Here is a 21,752-nt window from a genome sequence, read left to right as displayed (position 1 = left end):
TCCCCCTCCCCTCTCCCTTCCCTCTCCCTCCCTCTCTCCCTCCCTCTCCTCCTCCCCTCTCCCTTCCTCCTTCCCCTCTGGAACTGGGGATTAGGCTGGACTTGCTGGCCAGGGATCCTCTTCCTATATCCCCATTCTCCTGCCTCAGCCGCCTCAGCTGGCATTACAAGCACATGTCACGATGCAAGGTTTTTTTTTTTTTTTTTTTTCATGGATGCTCTTTTATGTCTGATGTGTTTTCATGTCTGTCATTTCCATGTGAACTTTTTATTATATTCGTTGTGTGTTTGGATGCTATGACACCCTCATGGGATTGCTCTGTCTACCATGTAGGTCCCAGGGACGGAACCAGACTGTCAGGTTTGTTGGCAAGCGCCATTTGAACTTTAAAAAAAAACAAAAAAAAAACCAAACCCCTCTCATCTTTTGAGGTTTTCCCCAGCTGATGATCTGTTCCTCTGAGCTGTTTACATCTCATGTTACCTCCTTCGAAGTGAAGTTGTTCCAGGCCTGGCTTGGCTTTCTGTTTTATCTTTGGGTCCTGGAGTCAGTTTCTTGTTTCTTATGACAAGTAGAGACTTAGTAACTATTTCTGCCTAGGGATGGATCCTTATCTTCTGTGACGTTCCTAGCACATGGCTTTGAGTTGAGTGACCTGGTTTGTGGTTGAGGTTGCTGAGTCTTACTCTGGTCTTGGTAAGCTTCGTGTTGCCCCCTGCAGAGTGTGAAGTCTGAGGAACCTGAAGTTTTCCTGATGTGTTTGGGGCTGCTGAGCCTTGACAGTGTCCGGTGCCTGTTACTTAGCTTCCGGTGGCTGTTTTCTCCAGTGGCAATCCTAGACCTGATGATGTCCGCGCTTGCAGGCTGAAACGTTTCCTGCTGGCTCTGGGTCCTTTCTAGGAGCATGTAGCTTCTGCCATGTTTCTAGAGAAAGGTTGGAGCAGCCAAGTGATCTCAGTGCCTGTTGCACTCATTGGCTGGAAAGAGGTCTTGTGCAGGCAGCTCCCCCCACTCCTATCTGAAGCCCACACCAGCTTTGTCTCAGGGATCCAGCAGGGTTTAAGTTAGTTTCTTGCCTTTCCTAGGCAGCAGATCCTAATGATGCATCTTCAGGAGAGGTTTTCTGTCCCTTCCCAGAGGTAGTTAACCTTTGCTTGCTACCAGGGCAGGGACAAGGGCATCTGCTTTGGCCCCTTTTCAGAGGTGTGTTCCAGGTTGTTCACCAGTTAGTGTTCTGTAGGGCAGGGGCCCCTCAGACCAAGACAGACTTGTAGCCTGTGCCTCTAGTGTCTAACGCCTGCCTGGGTCTTCAAGATCAGCACCCAGGAAGCCAGAGTGACTTCTGAAGGTTCCCAGGATTCTACGCTGTTCTCTCTGCCAACTCTGAGCCTTTAGTTGGTCCTTTAAAATGCCATGTTTTAAGAACTTCTCCGGAGGGTGGGAGACACCCTTTCCTCCATGCTCCACCAAATGTGGGGAGCAGCCTGTGCGTTCTTTCTCTTGGAGACTCTTTGTTTCTGAAGTTTGGAGTTGTGCTCTCTCATGGTCTCTGTACATTTGTGGTTTTGTGGGTGATCCGTCTTTCCTTTCTCTGCAGGAATGCTCTCCGGTGGCTTCCTGCTTTCAAAGCAGAGCTGGGACTGTAAACAGCTTGGTTTTGTCTTTACGGCTTGAGTGATAGCTTGCTCGGGCCCAACTTCTATGGGGGAGACATTTCCACCCACATTTTAAAGGCTTCCATCCACCCAGAAGCACTTTAAGAAGCTGGAGGTTCTACTCCTGTTGTTTTGAAGTTGAGATAATTCTGGATCCTGCTCAAGGGTTGTCTGTGACTTCTCTATAGGGTACCTGGGATTTAGGGCCCTGGCATCCTGGAACCTCCTATTTATCCATGTGCACCTACACAGTCTGGAAGTCAATGAGATTTGATTTGGGGAAGTTTTCTTGAGTGATTAGGGGTTATTTCCTCCCTTGCTTCCTCTTTCCTCCTCTCTTCTTGACTTGGAACCTCCCGGACTTACCGTTGGTCTGTTTGTCTTAGTTATGAACTTTTTCTATTGCTGGAATAGAGACTGTGGCCAAAGCAACTTGTGGAGGAAAGGATTTATTTCAGAATACTTCTTTCAGGTCACAATCCATCACTGAGAGAAGTCAGCAGGAACCTGGAGACAGGAACTGAAGCAGAGATGATGGAGAGGTGCTGGTTATTGGCTTGCTCAGCCTGCTTTCTTAGACAATCTAGGACCACCTGCCGAGGGTTGGCACCACCCACAGAGAGCCGGACCATCCAACATCAGTCTTGAGTCAGAAATTGTCCCCCAAAGACTTGCCTACAGGCCAGTCGGATAGAGGCAGTTTCTCAGCTGAGGCTTCCAAGATCTTCCTGGGTGACTCTGGCTAGTATTGAGTTGGCAAAGCCCAGCCAACATTGAAACTTCTTCAATAGATTTTCTAGAATTTTGACGTTTCCTTCACTTTCTTTGGTTTCCAGTCTTTTCTCTGCGTTTCTTGTTTCTGTGATCAGACTTTAGTTTTCAGACTGTTCTGGGATAACCCCTTTAATTTTACATAGCATTCTATTCTGATGTCTGTGAGCCTACCCCTCCATGACTCAGCCCAGCTTATAACCTAGGACTTGCTGCCTAGGATTTCAGGGTTTCCCCACCCCCCCTTGGGGGGGGCATGTTTCAAGGTAAATCAAATTATTTCTTGGCTTTCTCTGTCAACTAAACTTTCTTTTCCCTACAAAGTCAGCTTAAAATTTCAAATTTTAAACTTTATTCCTTTGTTTGTTCCTACATTATGTTTGTTTCTGTTGTTTCAGTTTTGTTGGGATTAGCCTCTGCGAAGTCCTTTACTGTAGAGTCTTGGGGAAGGAAGTAGAGTTTGTGCATCCACAACAGTAATTTTAAGGAAACAAAGCAAGGTTAGATAGGCATGGTGGTATGTGCTTGTCATCCTAGGGGAGGCAGGAGGTTCTGGAGTTCAAAGCCATCCTTGACTATATAGTAATTTCTAGGCTATCCTGGGAAATTTTGGTCTTGAAAAACACTCAGCCCAAATAAACAAAAACAAAATTTTAACAACAAAAACCAAACCAAAATTAAATTTAAATTTTCTTTCTGAGTTTCCCAAGCTTTTAAAGTCTGTTCCTGGGGCTGGAGAGATGGCTCAGTGGTTAACAGCATACTGACTGCTCTTCCAGAGGTCCTGAGTTCAATTCCCAGTGACCACATGGTGGCTCACAACCATCTGTAACGGGATCCGATGCCTTCTTCTGGTGTGTCTGAAGAGAGCGACAGTGTACTCACATACATAAAATAAATAAATAAATCGTTAAAAAACAAAACAAAACCAAAACCAAAATATGTTGAAGAGGAGGAGGAAGAGGAGGAGGAGGAGGAGGAAAGTCTGTTCCTTCCATGGTTGGTGATCACTCTGTTTGGTAACACTAGAATTAAGAACTGTTGTTATGAAGGACTTAACCAAGTAGCTAAAAGAAGAACTGATTTTTTTTTTTTTTCTTCTTCCCCTCTTTTAAAATTCTGTTAGGTCCGAGCCTATTCTGGTGGTCTGAGAAGAAAAAAGATGAGCTCCTAAAGTTTTGGGAAAACTATATCTTGATCATGGAAGTTTTGGAAGGAAACCAGGTGCGTACTCTCCTGTCTTAGTGAAGTGTATAACCCATGGGTCTCTCCCAGGCATTCACAGGAAGGCTGGCTTACATAAACCTGGCCAAGCCCTTTGTTTTCTGGCGTAAATACAAGTTAAGATAGCGTGTAAGTTATTTCAGGAAATGAAAGGATGCTTTCAGAGGATTCACATGATTGCTCAAAATTCAGTCTCACTTAACCTCCCTTGGTATTCTTCAACTGTTATGTGGTGGGGTGGCCCATCCTGTTACCAAGTGTAGACTACTGGGCCCATCCCCGGACTTTTGGATTTTGTTCATCTGGAGGAAGACCTGAGAGTGTGAACTTTAGATGAGTTTCTAGGTGACAGCCATGCAGCTGTCCTGGTGTAGAGAGCCGTAGTCTGTAAAGGTCCCTCTTGGTTAGAATCTCAATATGTAAGGGCCCCTGTCTGTAGGGTTCTTAGAGCTCTAAAAGAATCCCATTGTGTAAGGTTCCTCAGATCTAAGAGTCTCCATCTGTAAGGTTCCTGTGTGTAAGGGTTTCTCTGTGTGGTTCTCCGTCAGTAAGCTGCAGACCGAGGGTTAGAGAAGACAGTTAGTGGGTTAGCTAGCCAGGGAGTCAGCGTGAGGAGTATGTCCACAGTCCCACACCCCTGTCTGTGCTAAGCATAAAGAGATACAGGATGGGGAGATGGAATTCTTTCTAAATTCAACTTCTAGGGTTGCTTCAGTCGGTTGAACCATAAGACTTACTTATTTTAGAAACTTAGATTTAAAGTTAGTTTGAAATATGTGAAGTCAAACCCTAGCTGAGTTGTCACGGCACAGTCTAAGAGACACACAGGAGCACCAAGCTCTGAATCCCATCTGCTCCCCGTGTGTGACCCGGACAACAGCAGGAACTAGGGGCGAGCTTCTGCGCCTTTTCCGGTTTTAGCCTTCCAGCCTTGCCTGTCTCCTGGGTCAGTCGAGGATCACAGGACCTGAGTTAGAATATTCCCCGTGGAAATCTTCATGGCCCCCTAACTGTGGGGGTGGGGTGGGGGGCTATACTGTGTTCCCCGGCTTTGCCTGGTCAGTGTCCCAGACATGGGTCCTGCTTCGATCCAGACCTGGGAGAAGCAGGCTCCTGATGCCTGTTTTTGACGTGGTTACAAGAGAAGGACTACAGTGATGTGAACGGGAACCTTTCCCTGAGGTTTTAAAGGCGTAATGTGTGATATTTTTTCATGAGATTCTTTGCTTTTGTTTTTAGATACATGTCATAAAGCCAGTCTTACCAAAGCTAAACAGTCTGTTTGAATACGCAGTATCAGAGGAGAATGGTAACGATTGCTTTTTGGTTCTGTTTATTTGCTTTAATAACATCAATAGTTCCCTGATCTTATAACTAACCATTATTTATTGTAGAGGATTTGGGAAAACCACTGAACAGTGAGGAGGGAACAGGATCATGTTGTCATGGCACCAGCAAATAGTATTGGCCTTTGGTGTTGAGGGTTCGCTCTGTGCTCACACTGCACCCTCAACCTGTCTCTTTAGAGCATAACTTTAAATGGCTGCAGAGATTTCAGTTATTTAAGTACAATTAGTTTTGTTTTTTTTTAAAGCAGTTTATTATAAAACTTCAAAAGATTTCCTTTCTTTATAGAAAGGAAAGAAGATGTATGATGAACCAGGAGGGTCAAAACAGAAGCACACGATAGGTGGCCTGCTTCTGTCAAAGCAGATGCACACAGTGGGCGGCCTTGTCTCCTGGGACATGCCCATCCTGCCACTTCCTCTCCAGTAGCTCAGCACTCTTCCGTTTCATCTGTAAATCTCAGTGTCTGTCCTTAACTGTCCTTAGTGTCCCAGTAGGTAAAGGACTTGTGGTGCAAGCATGAGGACTGGAGTTTAGGTCATCAGTGCCAATGTAAAGACCTTGTGGGTCAGTTTGCCCACCTGTAATCCCAACATTCCTGAGGCAGACACAGGGAGCCCTGGGTGAGCTGACTGGGTAGATTAGCCAAGTCAGCAATCTCTGGGCTCATCAAAAGAACTTGCCTCCATATATAAGATAGGGAGGGATCAAGAAATACACTTGACATCCACCACTGGCCTCTACACACATGGTGACTATATTGGAACCATTGTGTCTATACACATGTACACGTACCCCTCTACACGCGTGTGCACACACACACAAATAAGAAATCACTAATGCTTTTGTGGTAGAGCTGTGTTTTTGTTTTTAATAATAGCCTTTAGATATGAATGCATGCTTTTAACTGCTTCCCAACCTTATTGTCTTAATATACCTTTAAAATGTGTAGAAACATCTATCTTTTGTTTATTAGACTGGTGGTGTTAGTTTTTAATAAGTGTCTTGAAGTTCCTAGGAAGAGGACATTCAAGGCTGTGACTTTAAATGTATCTTGAACCCTTGGTCACCCCTGAGTCGGCTATGGGGGTGGGGTGTATTTGAGAAGATGCACAGCAAACCTGGAGCCTCCTAAAGTGGCCTTATGAGCTTAAGCTTAGGCCAATGATGCAGCTAGATGCAGGCCAGGGGCTTTCTATCCGTAAGAGCAGGAAGGTGCTGTGTCACGTGTTTATGCACGAGGATGAAGCCCGGTGGCTGGTGCCTGCCCTGGATAATACCGCACTGATAGTTTGACCCCTTTGGAATTGGGCTTTATTCTGTCCAAGGCCGTGGCTGTTTTCCGACTCAGAGTTTTCACAGACCAGAAGCCTCTCTCGAACGGAGCCCCACCGTTTTTTTTTCTTGAATGCTTGCTGTTAAAGTGATGCTCTCATTCTGTGCTTTGCCCATGGCTCTCGGCAAACCAGACCAAGTAGCTTTGACTGGTTTTGAAATTTATCATTGCCAGAGAGCGAAAAGGCGTGTTGGGGTAGATTACCAACAAGCAATAGGCCAATGTAGTTATAGAATACCGGGAGGTTAAAAAATGACGGTCTTTCTAACATGGTTAAATGCAGGCTGTTTTAAGAATCAGAGACACCTTATAGAGGTACACATTTATTCCGTTCCTCTCTTTCCTTTAGATTCATTTTTATTTATGTGAATGTGTGTGTGTTCCTGGGCGATGCACCACATGCCGCCAGCGCCCTCTGAGGCCAGAAGAAGGTATTAGCTTTGCTGGTGCTGGAGTTACAAGTGGGTGTGAGCCGCCTGACGTGGGAGCTGAGAATCGAGCCCCAGTGCTCTGGAAGAGTGGTGTGCGCTCCTACCCACTGAGCCATCTCTCCAGCTCCTCATTCTGTCTTTTATTGTGGACTCGATTATATCCGTTTAACAGTCAGTGACAGTGTGTGCAAGCATGGGGATGGAGTGGGAGAGGGAGACAGTATTTTCTTTCTTTTTAAAAAAATATTTATTTATTTTTATGTATGTGACTACACTGCTGCTATCTTCAAACACACCAGAAGAGGACACCAGATCTCATTACATAGGGTTGTGAGCTACCACGTGGTTGCTGGGATTTGAACTCAGAACCTCTGCAAGAGCAGTCAGTGCTCTTAACCACTGAGCCCTCTCTCCAGCCCAAAACTTGTTTTTTTATTTTTTATTTTTTTCACGAAGCAGTTTTAGCTCCAGGTCCTATGAAAAGAAAAGAGAAGGGACAAAAATGAGTTCATGTGAAGGGGAAGTTAGGCCTGACATGGGGATGACACATGACCTCAGAGCTAGGAGCTGGCCAGTCCTGTGCTGGGAGCTCTGTGAGGATAGTGGTGATACTGAGAAAAGCAGGTCTGCAGAGTCAGGAAGGCCAGCGTAGCCAGTGTCCACCTGTGCCCTGTTCAGAGTTTCAGCATGGTGGGAAGCTATTCAAGGGTTTTAAGTAGGGGGGAGTGTGACAGTTTTAGATTCATGTATGCCATGGCCTCAAGTGGGGTGGGAGGAGGATGCACTGAACCACTCCGATGTAAAGCCCCACCTGTACACCAGGGAAGTGCTTTCATGAGTACTGTGCTGTGCTGCTGCAGCTGGCTGCATCCGGAATACTGAACACTTAGGTGACGGAGTTCTGCGAGCTCTGTGTGTGTCATTAACAAGCTCACTGCCACGGCGCTCTCGAGTTCTTAGTGCGGCTGTCTCGCACACACATCTGCTTATCAGCCTACAGTCTCCGTGCAGAGATCTAAAGCTAGAATCCTATGTCAGCACCGGGTACTTGTTCCCACAGGCTGCTGGCTCTTCCATCCCTCCTGGCACACGTGCGTCTATAAAAGAATGTTTGAAAGCGAGAATAAAATTCTGGCCAAAGAAGGCGTGATCCACTTCTTGGAGCTGTATGAAGTGAAATCACTTCCTTATTCCCCGGAACTCTCAGAGGTAATGGCTTCTCATCTTCTTCCAATCCTTACCTTCATCAGAACATAGGGGGTAAAAGGCATGCCTTTGTCACATGTGTCAACATGGTAAACACATGCCTCTATCACATGTGTCAGAACATAGGAGGTAAAGGCATGCCTCTGTCACATACATCAGAACATAGGAGGTAAAGCCATGCCTCTGTCACATGCATCAGAACATGGTAAACACATGCCTCTATCACATGTGTCAGAACACAGGAGGTAAAGTCATGCCTCTGACACACATGTCAGAACATGCTGGAATAGGAGCTGGAGGAAAGGCAGGGAGAAAGCAGAGTCCCTTGCATGGAGTTGGGAGGCAGTGCTGTGGCGGAATGTGGTGGAAGAGCTTCAGAGAGCCTGCGATACAGGCAAGGAAAGCATGCCAGGCCTTGGTCAGTGAAAAGGAGATACAAAAGAAGTAAGAAGGAACGCTGTGCTTTTCTGAGTTAGGACTTGGAGGGGTGGGCAGGCCACAGGGCAGAGCCTCTGGGAACAGGTGCGTCGAGGTGAGCACGTATCAAGTTCTGCTCTCTGAGATGGTGTCTCGTGTGTCATCCGTCCTTTGAAGCTCTCTGTGTGGTCGAGGATGGTTCTGAACTTGGTTCCTTTTGCCTCCACTTCCTTAGAGCTGGGATTATGTGCACACCACCACACCCAGTTTATGTGGTGCTAGGGACTGATCCATAGCTTCCAGCATGCTAGGTGAATGCTACGGCGGCTGAGCCGTGTCCCCAGGCTCTGTCTTCCTGTCTCCTTTTCTGTTTGGGGAAAGCTGAACAGTGGGCACGTTAGTCAGGATTCTTCAGAAGGACAGAATGATAGCATGAATAAATACTGAAGGGAAATTTATTAGATTGGCTTACATTAGTGGCTGCCCGCTTCACTGGGGAGGTGCGGGGGTGTGTACCTCAGAAGTCTAATCTGGCATAGAAGGCCCAGGTGCTTCTTGAAGAGCCACTGAGCACGTCACTCTGTGCTGGAAGCCCAGAGAAGCTGGGTCGTGATGGAGGAAAGAATGGCAGCGGCAGTGACAGCCACTGTAGCAGCCACAGGGTAGATGAACTTACAAGCAAGAGGTGAAGACAGGCAGGCAAACTTGGTGTCCTCTCTGTACCTGGGTGATTGCTGAAAAGGTGCTGTCCACATCCAGGGAGGGACCTCTGCTTCAGGTCATCCAGTCAGAACTGCCTCACAGGTGTGCCAGAGAGTTGCCACATGGCTGAGTCTAGATCCCAACAGACTCACAGTGGTTACCTTCACTGTGGGCTCGTCTGAGTCATTTCTCAGCTGCTATCTCGCAGAGTTTACAGTCTGGCAGCCAAGCTCTCGGTGATGGTGTCCTGGAGCTAAGCATGGGAAAACCTTGCTAATTAAGTTCGAAGTCTACCATGTTCCTCTGAACTCGCTGCCATATGGGAGACTCCCTTCATTAGGGGGACTTCTCCTTTTCTGACCTTGTCTGGGGAACTTTAAGCCCCTCACACTTGCCTCTACCGGAGGAATGTCAGGCAGCCTCTATTAGTTTATAGAATCTATTTATTTCTCCTGACAAAACCTGTTCAGCCAGTGTAAGACCCCCTCTCAGGTCCTCAGGTTACAGGAGTCAGGGTGTCCCCCCCCAAAAAAAAAACAAAAAAAAAAACCACGATAGACAGACCATCTTGATGCAAACGCACGAGGCAGTTTAATGGTGGAGCTCTGGGTCGACTAGTATCTCACACAGGAGACAGAGGAAGTCGACTCCGAGACCCAAAAGCTAGGGGTTTTTATAGGGTAAGTGTCGGGGGATGGGGAGAATTGGCGCAGTTACAAGTCAGCAGTATAGTACATGAGGGCTTAGGGCGGCAGGAAGTTCCAAAGGACCCGGGCTATCAGGGTTGACACAGTACATCTGGGTAATGTATAACTTCNAANACTTTAAACTATCTTTTAATGAGCAGGGGAAGGCAGTTACAAGTCAACCAAGATAACTCAGTTCCTGCATTCCTCTCTCTTATCTTTGTGGCTAATTGATTCTAGTTTCAAGGCAGCCTGGGTCCCGCCAGGGCAATTTTTAACCTTAAGTTTACATCAAAGGAACCCTTTATGTCTTACATTATTTGAACCTTAAATTCCCAGCCTCAGGCTTCTAAGCTCACAAAACAACAAAACATCTCATAAGTTACATGAATTCTAGGCCCTAAATTTCATTTCTCTTCACCAGCACCTGAGATTCCTGAAACACTTCCCCATGCTAATGAGGCATTCCAGGTTCTGACCTTGCCCATCCTACCTTCAGTCCCCCAAACTTTATAAGCTTTCAGTCCCCCTAAGTAAAGTTGATCTGCCTCCTGAGAGCTGGTCCTGGTGTGGTCATTCACCTTCTGAACTCACAGGGCTTCTGAACCCCCTGTTCAAGGTAGATCGTAAGAGGGCAGGGAGACCCACACTATGGGTCATGACTGTCTGTGTGTCCTTTGCCATCTTTTGTCTGAGCTCTGTCTCTGCCTCTGCTCACCAGCAGCCCCACACAGCTGGGCCGTGTGCCCCCCCCCCCCCACTTGGAGCCGATGGCTCACCTTGCATTAGCATCCTCTTCACCAACCTGCTTTTTCTGTCTGAACTCCATAGTACAGTACCCGAGATGCATACTGGCCCCTGCACTTCAGGTAAGCTGGAGCTTTTTGACCAGTGTCTAGCAGCGTCTTGGGGCATGTTAATCCCTCCAGGTCTTAGCACAGTCTGTCCAGTCAGTCTTCTCTTGAGGAATCTTTGTGTCCTTGCCACTATCTGCATTCCCTACCTAGTTCCTGTCAAGCTTCTTTGTCCCTGGTCCACCCCCCAGGGCCCTGGAGGTTGTTACCAAGTAGCTGCATTCCGTCTGTGCCCGCAGGTCCCTCCTTGTATTAACCTGCTCTGCTCCCTAGATCTCCTGAATCCCTGTGTAGAACAAATGCAAGTCCTCCCCTCTCGCTGCAGCTGGAGATTTATGACAGCTCCCTGACTTTTCCCTTGTAGTTTATTACTGGTCCGCTGATGGATGCCCTCTCAGAGAGCTGTCTGTACAGCAGGTAAGCGCCATGCTATGTGTTGTTGCCCTGGGGCTCAAGCCCAGTGCTTTGCTCAGGCTAGGCCATCGGCACACCCGTTCTCTTCCCTAGTGGCAGTGCTGTGCATCTCAGCACACACTTGGTGCTGTGAACCAAGCCTCGATCACCTTCTTATTTTAGCTTTTTTGATTTTGACTTAGTTTACAGTTTTCTAGAAGAGTTTGGGGTTACTGTTGTGTAGCCAGCACATGCTAATGTCCAATGGCATTTTCTTAGTTGTCTCCTCTTTGTGTGTGTGTGTGTGTGTGTGTGTGTGTGTGTGTCTGTATGGTTCTGTCTGCTAAAACTACTTACCCTCCTGTATGTTTCATCTATCCGTCTGTCCCTCCTTTCCTCTCTCCCTTCCACCTGCCTTTCATCCCTCATTCTTTTCCTTTCTCCTTCATTCCTTCCCTCCCTCTCTGGTTCCCTCCCCCTTCCCTTCCCTCCTCTCTCTCCCTCTTCCTCCTCCTGGCTCCCCCTTCCCTCCTTCCCTCCCCCCCTCATTCCCTCCCTCCTCCCTCATTCCTTCTCCCTCCCTTCCTCCCTCTCTCATTCTCATTTCTCCCTGGTTCCTTCCCTCCTTCTCTTCCCTCCTCCCTTTCTTCCTTCCCTCTCCTCTCCCTCCCTCATTCCCTCCCTCCTCCCTCTCTCATTCCTCCCCCTCCCTCCCTCCCTATCTCAGTCCCTCCTTCTGTATTAAGAACCTGAGTTCAGCAGGTGTGCCTGCTGTCAGCCCCACTCCCCACAGCCCATTTTCCTTTCGGGATCTGACAGTGGCTGCCATGGCTCATAGAGGTTTGCTCATTCACCTTGGAAAAGGTTAGTCAGCAGAATCTCGTTTGTGATGTACCTTAGCCTCGTTTGGAGAGTTATCTATACCTTCAAATTGCCCTTTCAGGTCTCCCCTGCTTTTAGAGTTAGCTTTCTGATTCTGATCACTTAACTCATAATTCTAAGTAAATTTCACTTAGGATGCCACTAAAAAGAAAACCATCCCATTTCCCCACTTCTTTAAAATGTTAGCATCCGCCCAACTTACATGAATATATTGATTCCCAGTGTCTGATCAGTATTGAAAACATAAAATGGATTGATGTGAGGCAGCTGGGCAGCGTGAAGTCAGCACACAGCCTCTGCTTTGGGAGAGTTGGTGCATACATTTATCACAATACTTCCTGGCTCTCTGTTGGGTTCATTTAGCAGATAACACACAGCCAAAACCCACCGTGGCCGAGTCTATGTTCATGATTAAACACTATAGCTGTGTGTCACCCCTAATATTGTCTTCACTGTGAATGCTCTGTTACTTTAGACCCGAAGATGGGAAGTCACTGCATTACCTGTTGGGAATGATAAAGTGCAGTTTAAATTGACCATTTTTGGTTATTTTTTTAATGACCCCAGACTGATGTGTGTGATAAAGGAAGGAGAGAGTCGTTATCATCAAAGGCCATCACAGCCCTTGAATCTTAATGGTCTGGAATCCTGCTCATTCTATGAGAACATCCAGATGTTTCCATGTTCAAAGAATCTCCAAATATTACTACTGCAAAATAAAACACAGGTCCAGGGAGAAAAGAGCGGTCCATTTACTTGATTGCTTAGAACCAGGGAGGGTCATGTTGTATTTAGACTAACACCCAAATGTGCGTTTGTGAATGGATTTTAAGTTCATGTTTTCCTCCCTCTCTCTCTGTCCGCAGGTCCCCAGGGCAGCCGCTGGGAAGTGACTCTCCCCTGGGATTAAAGCTGCAGAAGTTTCTAGTTACTTACACTTCCCTTCTTCCAGAAGAAACAAAAAGTATGTCAGTAGAGATTTGAATTTACGTTTCAACTTTTAGCATGTTTGGTGCCAAGTGCCATGTATCAGTACACATGGCTGTTAGGATCAGCGCCATGCAGGTGTCTGAGCACTGGCCTTGCAGTCTGTATACTGTCTTCTCCACAAGCATCGGCAAACAAGGTTGAACAAATAACCAGGTTCTAGAAAAAGTACTGGACAGTACCCAGCTACTCTGGGTTCTCCTTTTCAGCAGAAAGACGTAGCTATGTAGCTAAGGAGTGCACATTTGTATACCCCCGTGTCCTAGAGTCAGTGAACTTTCCTGGGTTGGGGCTCACTTTTATTTGAGCCAAGTTTGGAAGTGGACATAAAGCACTGAGCCTCTTGGCGCCGGGTGGCAGAGGGCTTATTCTTCTTGGAGTTGTGTTGCCATGCTGGCCTTTGTGACTTACTGACCTTAGGTATGGATTTCTTTTTTTTTTTTTTTTTTTTTTTCTCTTGTATTTACTCTACAAATTGCTTGACAAGATGACCAGTGATGTCATCTATGCAAATGAGGTAAATATGGTCTGCAGTGTCATGTCATTAAAGTGGATCGTCTTTTTATTTATTATATGTAAGTACACTTTAGCTGATTTCAGACACTCCAGAAGAGGGAGTCAGATCTCGTTATGGATGGTTGCAAGCCACCGTGTGGTTGCCTGGATTTGAACTCAGGACCTTCAGAAGAGTAGTGGGTGCTCTTAACCGCTGAGCCATCTCTCTAGCCCCAAAGTGGGTCATCTCAATGACTCTTTATAAAGCAGTTTCTCGAGAGGACAGTGGAATTGCCAGCTTTGGGTTCCTGGGTTCCAGCCTCCTGAGTCTGCATGTTGGCAGTATGACTGGCATGCCCAGCAGAGCGCCCTCTGGTGGCCGCCTGCCTGGTGTTGGTGGTAGGGGCCAGGAAGTGTGTGGGGTCAGCGTGAAGGAAAGTCTGAGACAGGGTTTATTGGGTCTGATTAGCGCAGCCAGGAGAGAGCAGAATGCTTACCCACAGTTCCTTGTGGCTCCTCCACTCACCACTTCCTAGAGAATATCATGTCTAGTTTTATGCTGCTTGCTTTGGAAGATACAAAACAGAATCTGTTTCAAGAAGCCTCTGGAGTCATCCCCTACGCCCCAAGACACTCTCACTAAGTAGCCCTGGCTGTCCTGGAACTCCTATATAGACCAGGCTGGCCTTGAACTCAGAGATCCACCTGCCTCTGCCTCCTCCTGAGAGCTGGGATCAAAGGCGCGCTTCACCACTGCCCGACTGCTTCTAGGATTTCTTAATGAGAGAAAACAGTGCGATGAACAGATGCCAGAGACGAGAAAGCACCCCCCCCCCCCCCCCGTGTCTCAGAAAAGGACGTCAACCATGGAATGAGACCCAAGAGAGGCATGAAATGGCCTTCCGGTGTGCCCAGGAGCTGGGGATGCCCTGGCAGTGGTTCTGGCCTTGTCTTGAGCAGCTCAGAAAAGTGGTTCCCATAAGCTAAAGCTTTATCTTGTGGTTGTTCATGCCTGTAATCCCAGGACAGGGGAGATCGAGGCAGAAGAATTGCCGTGAATTCAACCTAACTAGACTACGTAGAGGGACCCTTTCTCAAAAAACAAACTGAAGAAACAACTCTTTGTCTCCGATTTAAAAAAACCCAATTTCCTGATTATCAGTTTCCCCACGGCACAGTGGAGAATCTATCATACGAAATAGGAATGAAATTGCAATGATTTTTACAATAGCGCTGTTGAAATTTAATTTATACCTCTCAAGTATCCTTTTACACTGTTTATATCTTTCAGATCATTGGTGTTTGTTACATTTAAAATTATACAACTAACCCACTGTCTGTTTCCAAAATACTCTCCTCATCTCCAGAGGGGACGCCATGCCCACCAGCTTCTCTCTGTCTCAGGAGGAGGCATGTCTGTCTCCCTGCTGTGTGTATGCCATGGTCTCCTGCAGGGAACTGAGTGCTTCAGCCTCACGGTTGGGTTTGTGTAGCTTTGTAGCTTTGTTTTTGGGGCTGAGTCAAACTACATCCTCACCCCATGGTGCCCTCTTCCCTGTTTTTTTGTTTTTGTTTTTGTTTTTTTTTTTAAATCTATTGCTCAGCAGGCATCTGTGTTCTCAGTGCAGGAACCTGTGTTGAGTCCTCCAAGTCACACAGCTAGAAGTGGATTTGCAGGGTCACATTCCCTCTCCACCCTGACTGCGCCCCTCCACATCCCCACCAGCAGCACGAGGAGTCCACTTTACCCAGATCCTCCCAACATGTCGATATTCTCTTGTTTTTAGCCATCCTTGTGGCTCTGAGGTTTATTTATATTTCCTCGTTGACTAAGGAAGCCAAGGACTTTTTTGTGCGCTCATGGCGGCGACGACATTTTCAAACTGTGTCTTCCAGGTCATTTCCTGTTAAAGTTCATTCAGAGGATGGCAGACAGACACTGGTGTGCAGTGCCGGTTTTGTTCCTGTCCAGGGCTTTGGCAAGCATACCGGGCTGTAAGGCCCTGGGTGGAGAAGGTCTTCTTGCCCTCAGGTAATTTACTCCTGGTGTGTTCATTTGTTTGCTATGTAGGGTGTGTGAGAGAAAAAATGATATGCTTTATTCGTTTAATTGAATGTATTTGTTTGAGGAATTTCTAATTTAAATATATTCCATAACATATGGACTTAGGTTTTGACCACTTAAGGCTGGGATTTTTGTTTGTTTTAATTTAAGGACAAATATCAAATCATGATATTGATTAGAAAGTATTTAAAAAGCTGGGCATGGTGGCGCGCGCCATTAATCCCAGCATTCGGGGGGGCAGAGGCAGGTGGATTTCTGAGTTCGTGGCCAACCTGGTCTACAGAGTGNGTTCCANGACAGCCANGGCTACACAGAGAAACCCTGTCTCGAAAAACCAAAAAAAAAAAAAAAAAAAAGAAAGAAAAAAGAAAGTATTTAAATATACATGAAATTCTTACTTTAAAAACATTTTAAAGAAAGTACTTTATGTCCTTTCATTTAGTTGGCTAGTTTGATTTTCTTCCTCTTTTTTCCTTCTTCCCCTTCCCCTTCCTTCCTTCCTTCCTTCCTTCCTTCCCTGGAGACATATTCTCACTGTGTAGCCCAGGCTGGCTTTTGATTCACACAAATCCTCCAGTCTCACTTTCACATGTGCTGAGATTACAGGCATGTATCCAGTCTGTCCTTATTTTTAAAAGAAAGTTCATATTAGAATTGAACAGTATCTGGGTGTGCTGGCTCACACTTGTAATCCAATTCTTAAGAAAATGATGGAGAGGAAACACAAGCCTGGGGCGGGTCTGGTCTAGAAGTTAGGATTGGTCTGGATCACATAGTGAGATTTTTGTCTCAAATTAAAAAGAAAAACAAAAGTTGTGTTCTGTGTAAGACCATGATGGGTAACTGGCTCTGCTGGTGCTGGCCACTCCTGGTGTTGGCCACCCCTAGTGAGGTCACTCCTGGTGCTGGCCACTCCTAGTGACAGCCACTCCTTGGTGTCGGTCACTCCTGGTGACAGCCACTCGGTGCTGACCAATCCTGGTGATGGTCATTTTGTGTGTAGTAAGTTGTAGGCTGTGTAAGTCAGTGATAGTGAGTGATCAGACTTCTCCCAGAACCTACTGGTGTCCTTGTTTTGAACCAGGGATGTTCTCCAGTGCACCATGATCACACACCAGGTCCTCCTGAGAGGAGCAGCTCAGTGTTACCTTCTTCAGGCAGCCATGCGTCTAGTGGATGTGGTGAGTGTCCCTGTCCATACAGACTTACAGGTGCCTGTGCACACAAGTCCCGCTTGTGTACTGTCCAAAGGCCTCCTGACCGTGTTGACCCTTGGTGTCCAGATGGCACTTGGACTTGGGGATGATTGACACCACCCCAGGTGGCCAAAGTGGTGTGGTGTGCAGGTTGTGTTGGTACTTGTGACATGGTTGGGTTGTGTTGAACAGTGGCTTACTGTCTGGGGCTTGGGAATGCCAGCATTTGTGAGGCCTAGGCTGATGCAGAACCAGGTGCCAGGACAAACCTGGCCTCAGGGCCCTAGTCTACTTCCTGGAGTCTTTCACAAACAATCTCACAGCCTGGTAGAGGCACTAGGACCCAAGGAAGACGGTCTAGAACCAGAGCCAGCGCATGGCTGCATAGGGGAAAGCGGTGAGCATGGGGCATCTTTACAGGTTATGTGGCCCCTGTTTAACTTTGGGATGCATCGTTAGAGCAGCCTCATCACATCAGACAGTACAAGTAAATGCACATGCCGTGTTGCAAATGGACTTCACTTAAACCCCCACCCCCATCCGCCAGGACTGTGTGTGCCAGTTGCCGACCAGGCCTGGTGCAGAGTCTTAATTCAGAATCTGTGACCTTTAGGCTAAGGAACACAGCTTTTCTTCAGTTGGAGGTTCTTTTTGTTGCCTCAAAAGAATCATTTTCTTTTAATTAGTAGTAATTTTTATTGACAGTACATTTTTAAAAAGATTCTCATTTCCCCCCTCAAAGATAATAGCCAATTTTAAAGAAGATGTGTATTTAAAAACTATTACCCACTCTATAGGCAGAAGGGTTGCCCTGAGTTTGATACAAACTGGGGATAGATTGTTCAGACCAGGCTCGTCAAGACTACAAAGTGAGATTCTGTTTCAAACACCCTCTACCCCCACCAAAAAAAAGTAAAAAAATACATATGTGTACATTTTTTGAAAAAAGGATTGACTTCTGATATAATAATAGATTACCATTGAGTAGTCTCATTTATTTATTTATTTAGGCATGTGTCTGTGTGGGGCATGCAATATGTAGGCATGAATGTATGTGTGTGCATATGTGTGTGTGTGTGTGTGTGTGTGTATGTGTGCGCGTGTGCGTGTGTGTGTGTGTGTGTGTGTGTGTGTGTGTGTGTGTAGACAGGTGCTTTTTGTTGCCCTTCACTTACTGAGCCAGCATCTCTTGCCAGTTCTAGTGGTCTGACTGCTAAGCTTGTCCAGGGACCCCTTGTCTCTGCCTCACAAGCCATCACAGAGTTGGCCACCAACTTTGTTCAGTTTTTATGTGGGTTCTGGGAATCTGAACTCTGGTCCTCACGCCGGAGTACAGCAAGGACTTAATACACTGAAGGGTCTTCCCAGCTCCTGTACTTCTTTTGAAACAATGTAACCTCTTGTATCTTAACTGAAGACATCCAGCTTGATGTTGACTTGATGTTTCCACAGAGCTGTGATGTGACTCCAAAAGTTTAAACTGAGCTTTTTCTGCCTAGGAGAAAGTGTCTCTTTCTGATGTCTCAGCTTTTCTCATGTCTCTGAGACAAGAGGAGTCCTTGGGACGTGGGACCCTGCTGTGGACAGAGGTAAGCTGCAAATCAGCTGTTCGAAAGCTCTATAGAGCCAGGCGTGGTGGCGCACACCTTTAATCCCAGCACTCGGGAGGCAGAGGCAGGTGGATTTCTGAGATTTCTGAGTTCGTGGCCAGCCTGGTCTACAGAGTGAGTTCCAGGACAGCCAGGGCTATACAGAGAAACCCTGTCTCGAAAAACCAAAAAAAAAAAAAAAAAAAAAAAANGCCTGGTCTACAGAGTGAGTTCCAGGACAGCCAGGGCTATACAGAGAAACCCTGTCTCGAAAAACCAAAAAAAAAAAAAAAAAAAAAAAAGAAAGAAAGAAAGCTCTATAGAAGCCCCCACTTCCCATGGAGCCATCACTAGCCACTATGAAATGGAACAGTTGCTTTAAAAATTATATTCTTCAGTGCCACTGGGCACTTCAATGAATGGTGGCTCCATGAGATTGTATCAAGCTGTGATTTAAATTCAGTTTATGTGGAAGTCAGAAGACCAGATCAAGGAAATAAGAAATGCTTTGTTCTGTTACATTATAAGAATAAAATGATCCTGCTATGGTTTTCCCGTGTAGCTCTGTGACTGGCTACGTGTCAATGAAAGATACTTTAAGCAGTCCTCAATTGGTGGCTCTGATGGACAGGAGGCGTCATTAAATGCTTACGTGAAGAACCTAGTGCAGGAGTTCGTGAAGTCTCCTGGTTGGGAAAGTAAGTCTGAACTCTTTAGGGAACGACAGAATGTGTTCTGAAGTAACGTTCAGATTGATGTGTAGGCATAAGCCATTGTGCTGTGTGAGTCTGAACTTCAGTCACATGAGCAGAGCCGCTCCCTCCTGGTCCTGTGGGTTGGGTGATTTGGGGATATGTTGACGTAGTGTCAGTGTTTCGAGGGGCTGCTCAAGTAGCGAGACGAGGACCCATGGGGCAGGTGTGTGTGGGTTTCTAGGATAGAAACTCTGCTGAGTGCAAATAATGCAAATAGGTTTATTTTCATGTGTTAGAAGCACCGCGTTTATTGTGAGCTGATGAACGCATTTATCTGATTGATGTGTGTGTACACATGTGCGTGTATATGTTTGCATATGTCTGGCTGGGCACTGGTGTGTGCGGAGGCTGGGGCTTGTCATTGGGTGATGCCTCAGTTACCCGGGCAGGCAGGCTTATCAGGGAATCTGCTGTCAATCTGTCAATCTCCTGTCGGCCTCAGAGCACTGAGACAGTAGGTGGACTCCCACTGCTGCCAGCTTTTACAAAGCTCTTGGGAATCTGGACTCCAAACTTCTCATCCTTTCACAGCTGGGGCTTTACCCCCTGAGCCATCTCTCCAGCACCCCCACCCTCTGAACCAGTTTCAGAGAACACACTTTTAGAAGGGTTTGTTCCATCGCTCACTTGTTTGTTTTCTCCTCCTCCTCCTCCTCCTCCTCCTTCTTCTTTTTTGGTTTTTCGAGACAGGGTTTCTCTGTGCAGTCCTGGCTGTCCTGGAACTCACTCTGCAGACCAGGCTGGCCTTGAACTCAGAAATCTGCCTGCCTCTGCCTCCCAAGTGCTGGGATTACAGGCATGTGCCACCACTGCTCAGCCTCCATCACTCATTTGTAAAGACCTTTCTTCTTTCCTTCATTTCTTTGCTTTTTATGTGGTTCTGAGATTTAAAGCCCCAGCTTTGGGCAAGCTTGGGAGATGCTCTACCACTGAATTCCACTCCTGGCAGAGACTAGGCAAAGGCCTTTTGCGAGAAACATGTCAGCTTGCTGGAGGAAAGAATTCATAGAGACTCCTTCACCAGAATCCCTTTTACATTTCTAATGCTCCCTCTTCGTTAAGGACATAGCAATAATTTGTTATGTAGGGGCGGCAAATGTGCCTTTGAATCTGACATACCTGAGACTCCCTGCCTTTGTCTCAGATCAGCATGTGTTTCATCTGATTTTTCTGACCTAGGAGTAAGTCTTTACCAACCAGGTGATTGTCCTTGTAGAGTTCAAGTATGTCAGCATCCTTTCCTGAGTGTATCTCTCTGTGTTGTTGCTTCAGAGCTTCTTGGGTTAGGCTTGCAGCAAAAGTAAAACCTCCATTGCTGCTACATCAGGTACAGTGGCTCCTGTGGGTCTGGCCCAGCCCTAGTGTCTCACCCCTCCTGAGCAGGGTCAGGTGTCGTCTGGAAGTCTCTGTCCAGCCGGGCTTATTCTGCCTGCTTCTTTTGTTCCTCCTCCTACTTCCAGACAGTTTCCATTTGGAAATCCCTCCCCTCATGTGCATCTATCCTCAGAGGCTTCCAGTTGCTGTTAGGACAAAGCAAAAACTCCCTGGATGTTCTGTCAAGTGGCTGGGTTGGTCACCTCATTTCCTGCCATTCTCTCTCTCCTGTGTGTGCATCTTCTGTTGACTAGTGTTATCCCTGTCTTACTTGGACCGCCCATGTATTCTTGTCTCTCTTCTCCCGAGTCTTCTCAGCTGCCCCTGTCAGCTCAGTTGTCCCCAGATCAGGGCATAGTGTATACTCCAGTGTGGCCCTCGCTATAACTGTGCTTCTGGTATTCTTGACTGAATGCTTTCTGTGGTCCAAGGAACCCTGTGACTGTAGCATCCAAGCGGGCTTGCTGCATGAAGCAGGGATAAGGGTTTGACTTTATTGTCTTCAAATGTGGGACATAGTGTTTCTCTACTGATGTAACATGGAGATCAGGAATAATTGTGGAGCTGTTTTCATTTCAATGCATTTTTGAAGGAGTTAATTCTTTTTTAAAAGAAAAATTAAAAAGTGTGTGTGTGTGTGTGTACATGCCAGAAGGTTAGAAGACAACTAGGAAACTAGGTCACCAGGCTTGACTGCAAGCACCTTTATCCTTTGAACCATTTCTCAGTCCCTGAGAACATGTCTTAAGCCCTACCTTTTGTTGTCTTACAGAAGAAAGCAGCTTCATGCCAGACTGGCTGGAAGCCAGGCTGACGGCGCTGATGGTCCTGCTGGCTGTGGACGTGGAAGGAGTGAAGACCAAGTTCAGGTTGGGGTTTCTTCAGTGCTAGGAGTGGTGGGTGCCTGGGGGAGAAAAAGGCTCCTTAGGTTTATCAGGGGCATTTAGACTTTTCAGAGATTTCTGGAGTCACTGACAGAGGCCAGAACCAGGACACTAGCCACACACTAAAGAAATGTTTAATTTACCAGCCCATTAATGGGTGTAGGGCTGGTCAGTGCTTGCAGGTTGGTAAACTGAATGTCAGATTTACAATTTAATGTTAAATTAGACAATGTATGATGTTTACCGTTTTATACTGGCACCAGAAAAATAAATGGTAAGATCCCAGTGTAAACTATAAAGTGCCCTGTCAACAGCAAGAGTGGCAGTTAGTATGGAGTAGCCTCTGGGTACAGGGCAGAAGTGCTAGGGTTAATGGGACTTTGGCCTTGTGTACCTCTACCTTGACAAACCACACCCCTTCTAGACAGTCGTAGTGCCAGAGGCATCCTTCGTAGTGTCTTTCATTTTGCATTTTTAAAAACAGTTAATGTGACACGTCTTTT

General features: G+C 46.6%; 1 protein-coding gene across 1 annotated transcript in view; it reads left to right on the top strand.

Moving 5' to 3' along the window:
• Positions 1-21,752, top strand: part of Tarbp1 (TAR (HIV-1) RNA binding protein 1) — a 52,714-nt gene that overhangs the window by 1,640 nt on the left and 29,322 nt on the right. The window contains exons 2-11 of the mRNA XM_021220522.2: positions 3,553-3,650; positions 4,890-4,959; positions 7,825-7,973; positions 10,994-11,046; positions 12,771-12,868; positions 15,283-15,418; positions 16,536-16,632; positions 18,147-18,236; positions 18,799-18,934; positions 21,138-21,234. Coding sequence (XP_021076181.1) covers positions 3,553-3,650; positions 4,890-4,959; positions 7,825-7,973; positions 10,994-11,046; positions 12,771-12,868; positions 15,283-15,418; positions 16,536-16,632; positions 18,147-18,236; positions 18,799-18,934; positions 21,138-21,234 — 1,024 coding nt within the window. The remainder of the gene's footprint in view (positions 1-3,552; positions 3,651-4,889; positions 4,960-7,824; positions 7,974-10,993; positions 11,047-12,770; positions 12,869-15,282; positions 15,419-16,535; positions 16,633-18,146; positions 18,237-18,798; positions 18,935-21,137; positions 21,235-21,752) is intronic.

The sequence above is a fragment of the Mus pahari genome, chromosome 20 (genome assembly GCF_900095145.1).
Source record: "Mus pahari chromosome 20, PAHARI_EIJ_v1.1, whole genome shotgun sequence".
Classification (NCBI taxonomy): domain Eukaryota; kingdom Metazoa; phylum Chordata; class Mammalia; order Rodentia; family Muridae; genus Mus; species Mus pahari.
Note: the sequence above shows the minus strand (reverse complement) of the source record. Positions and strands in the feature narration are given on the sequence as shown.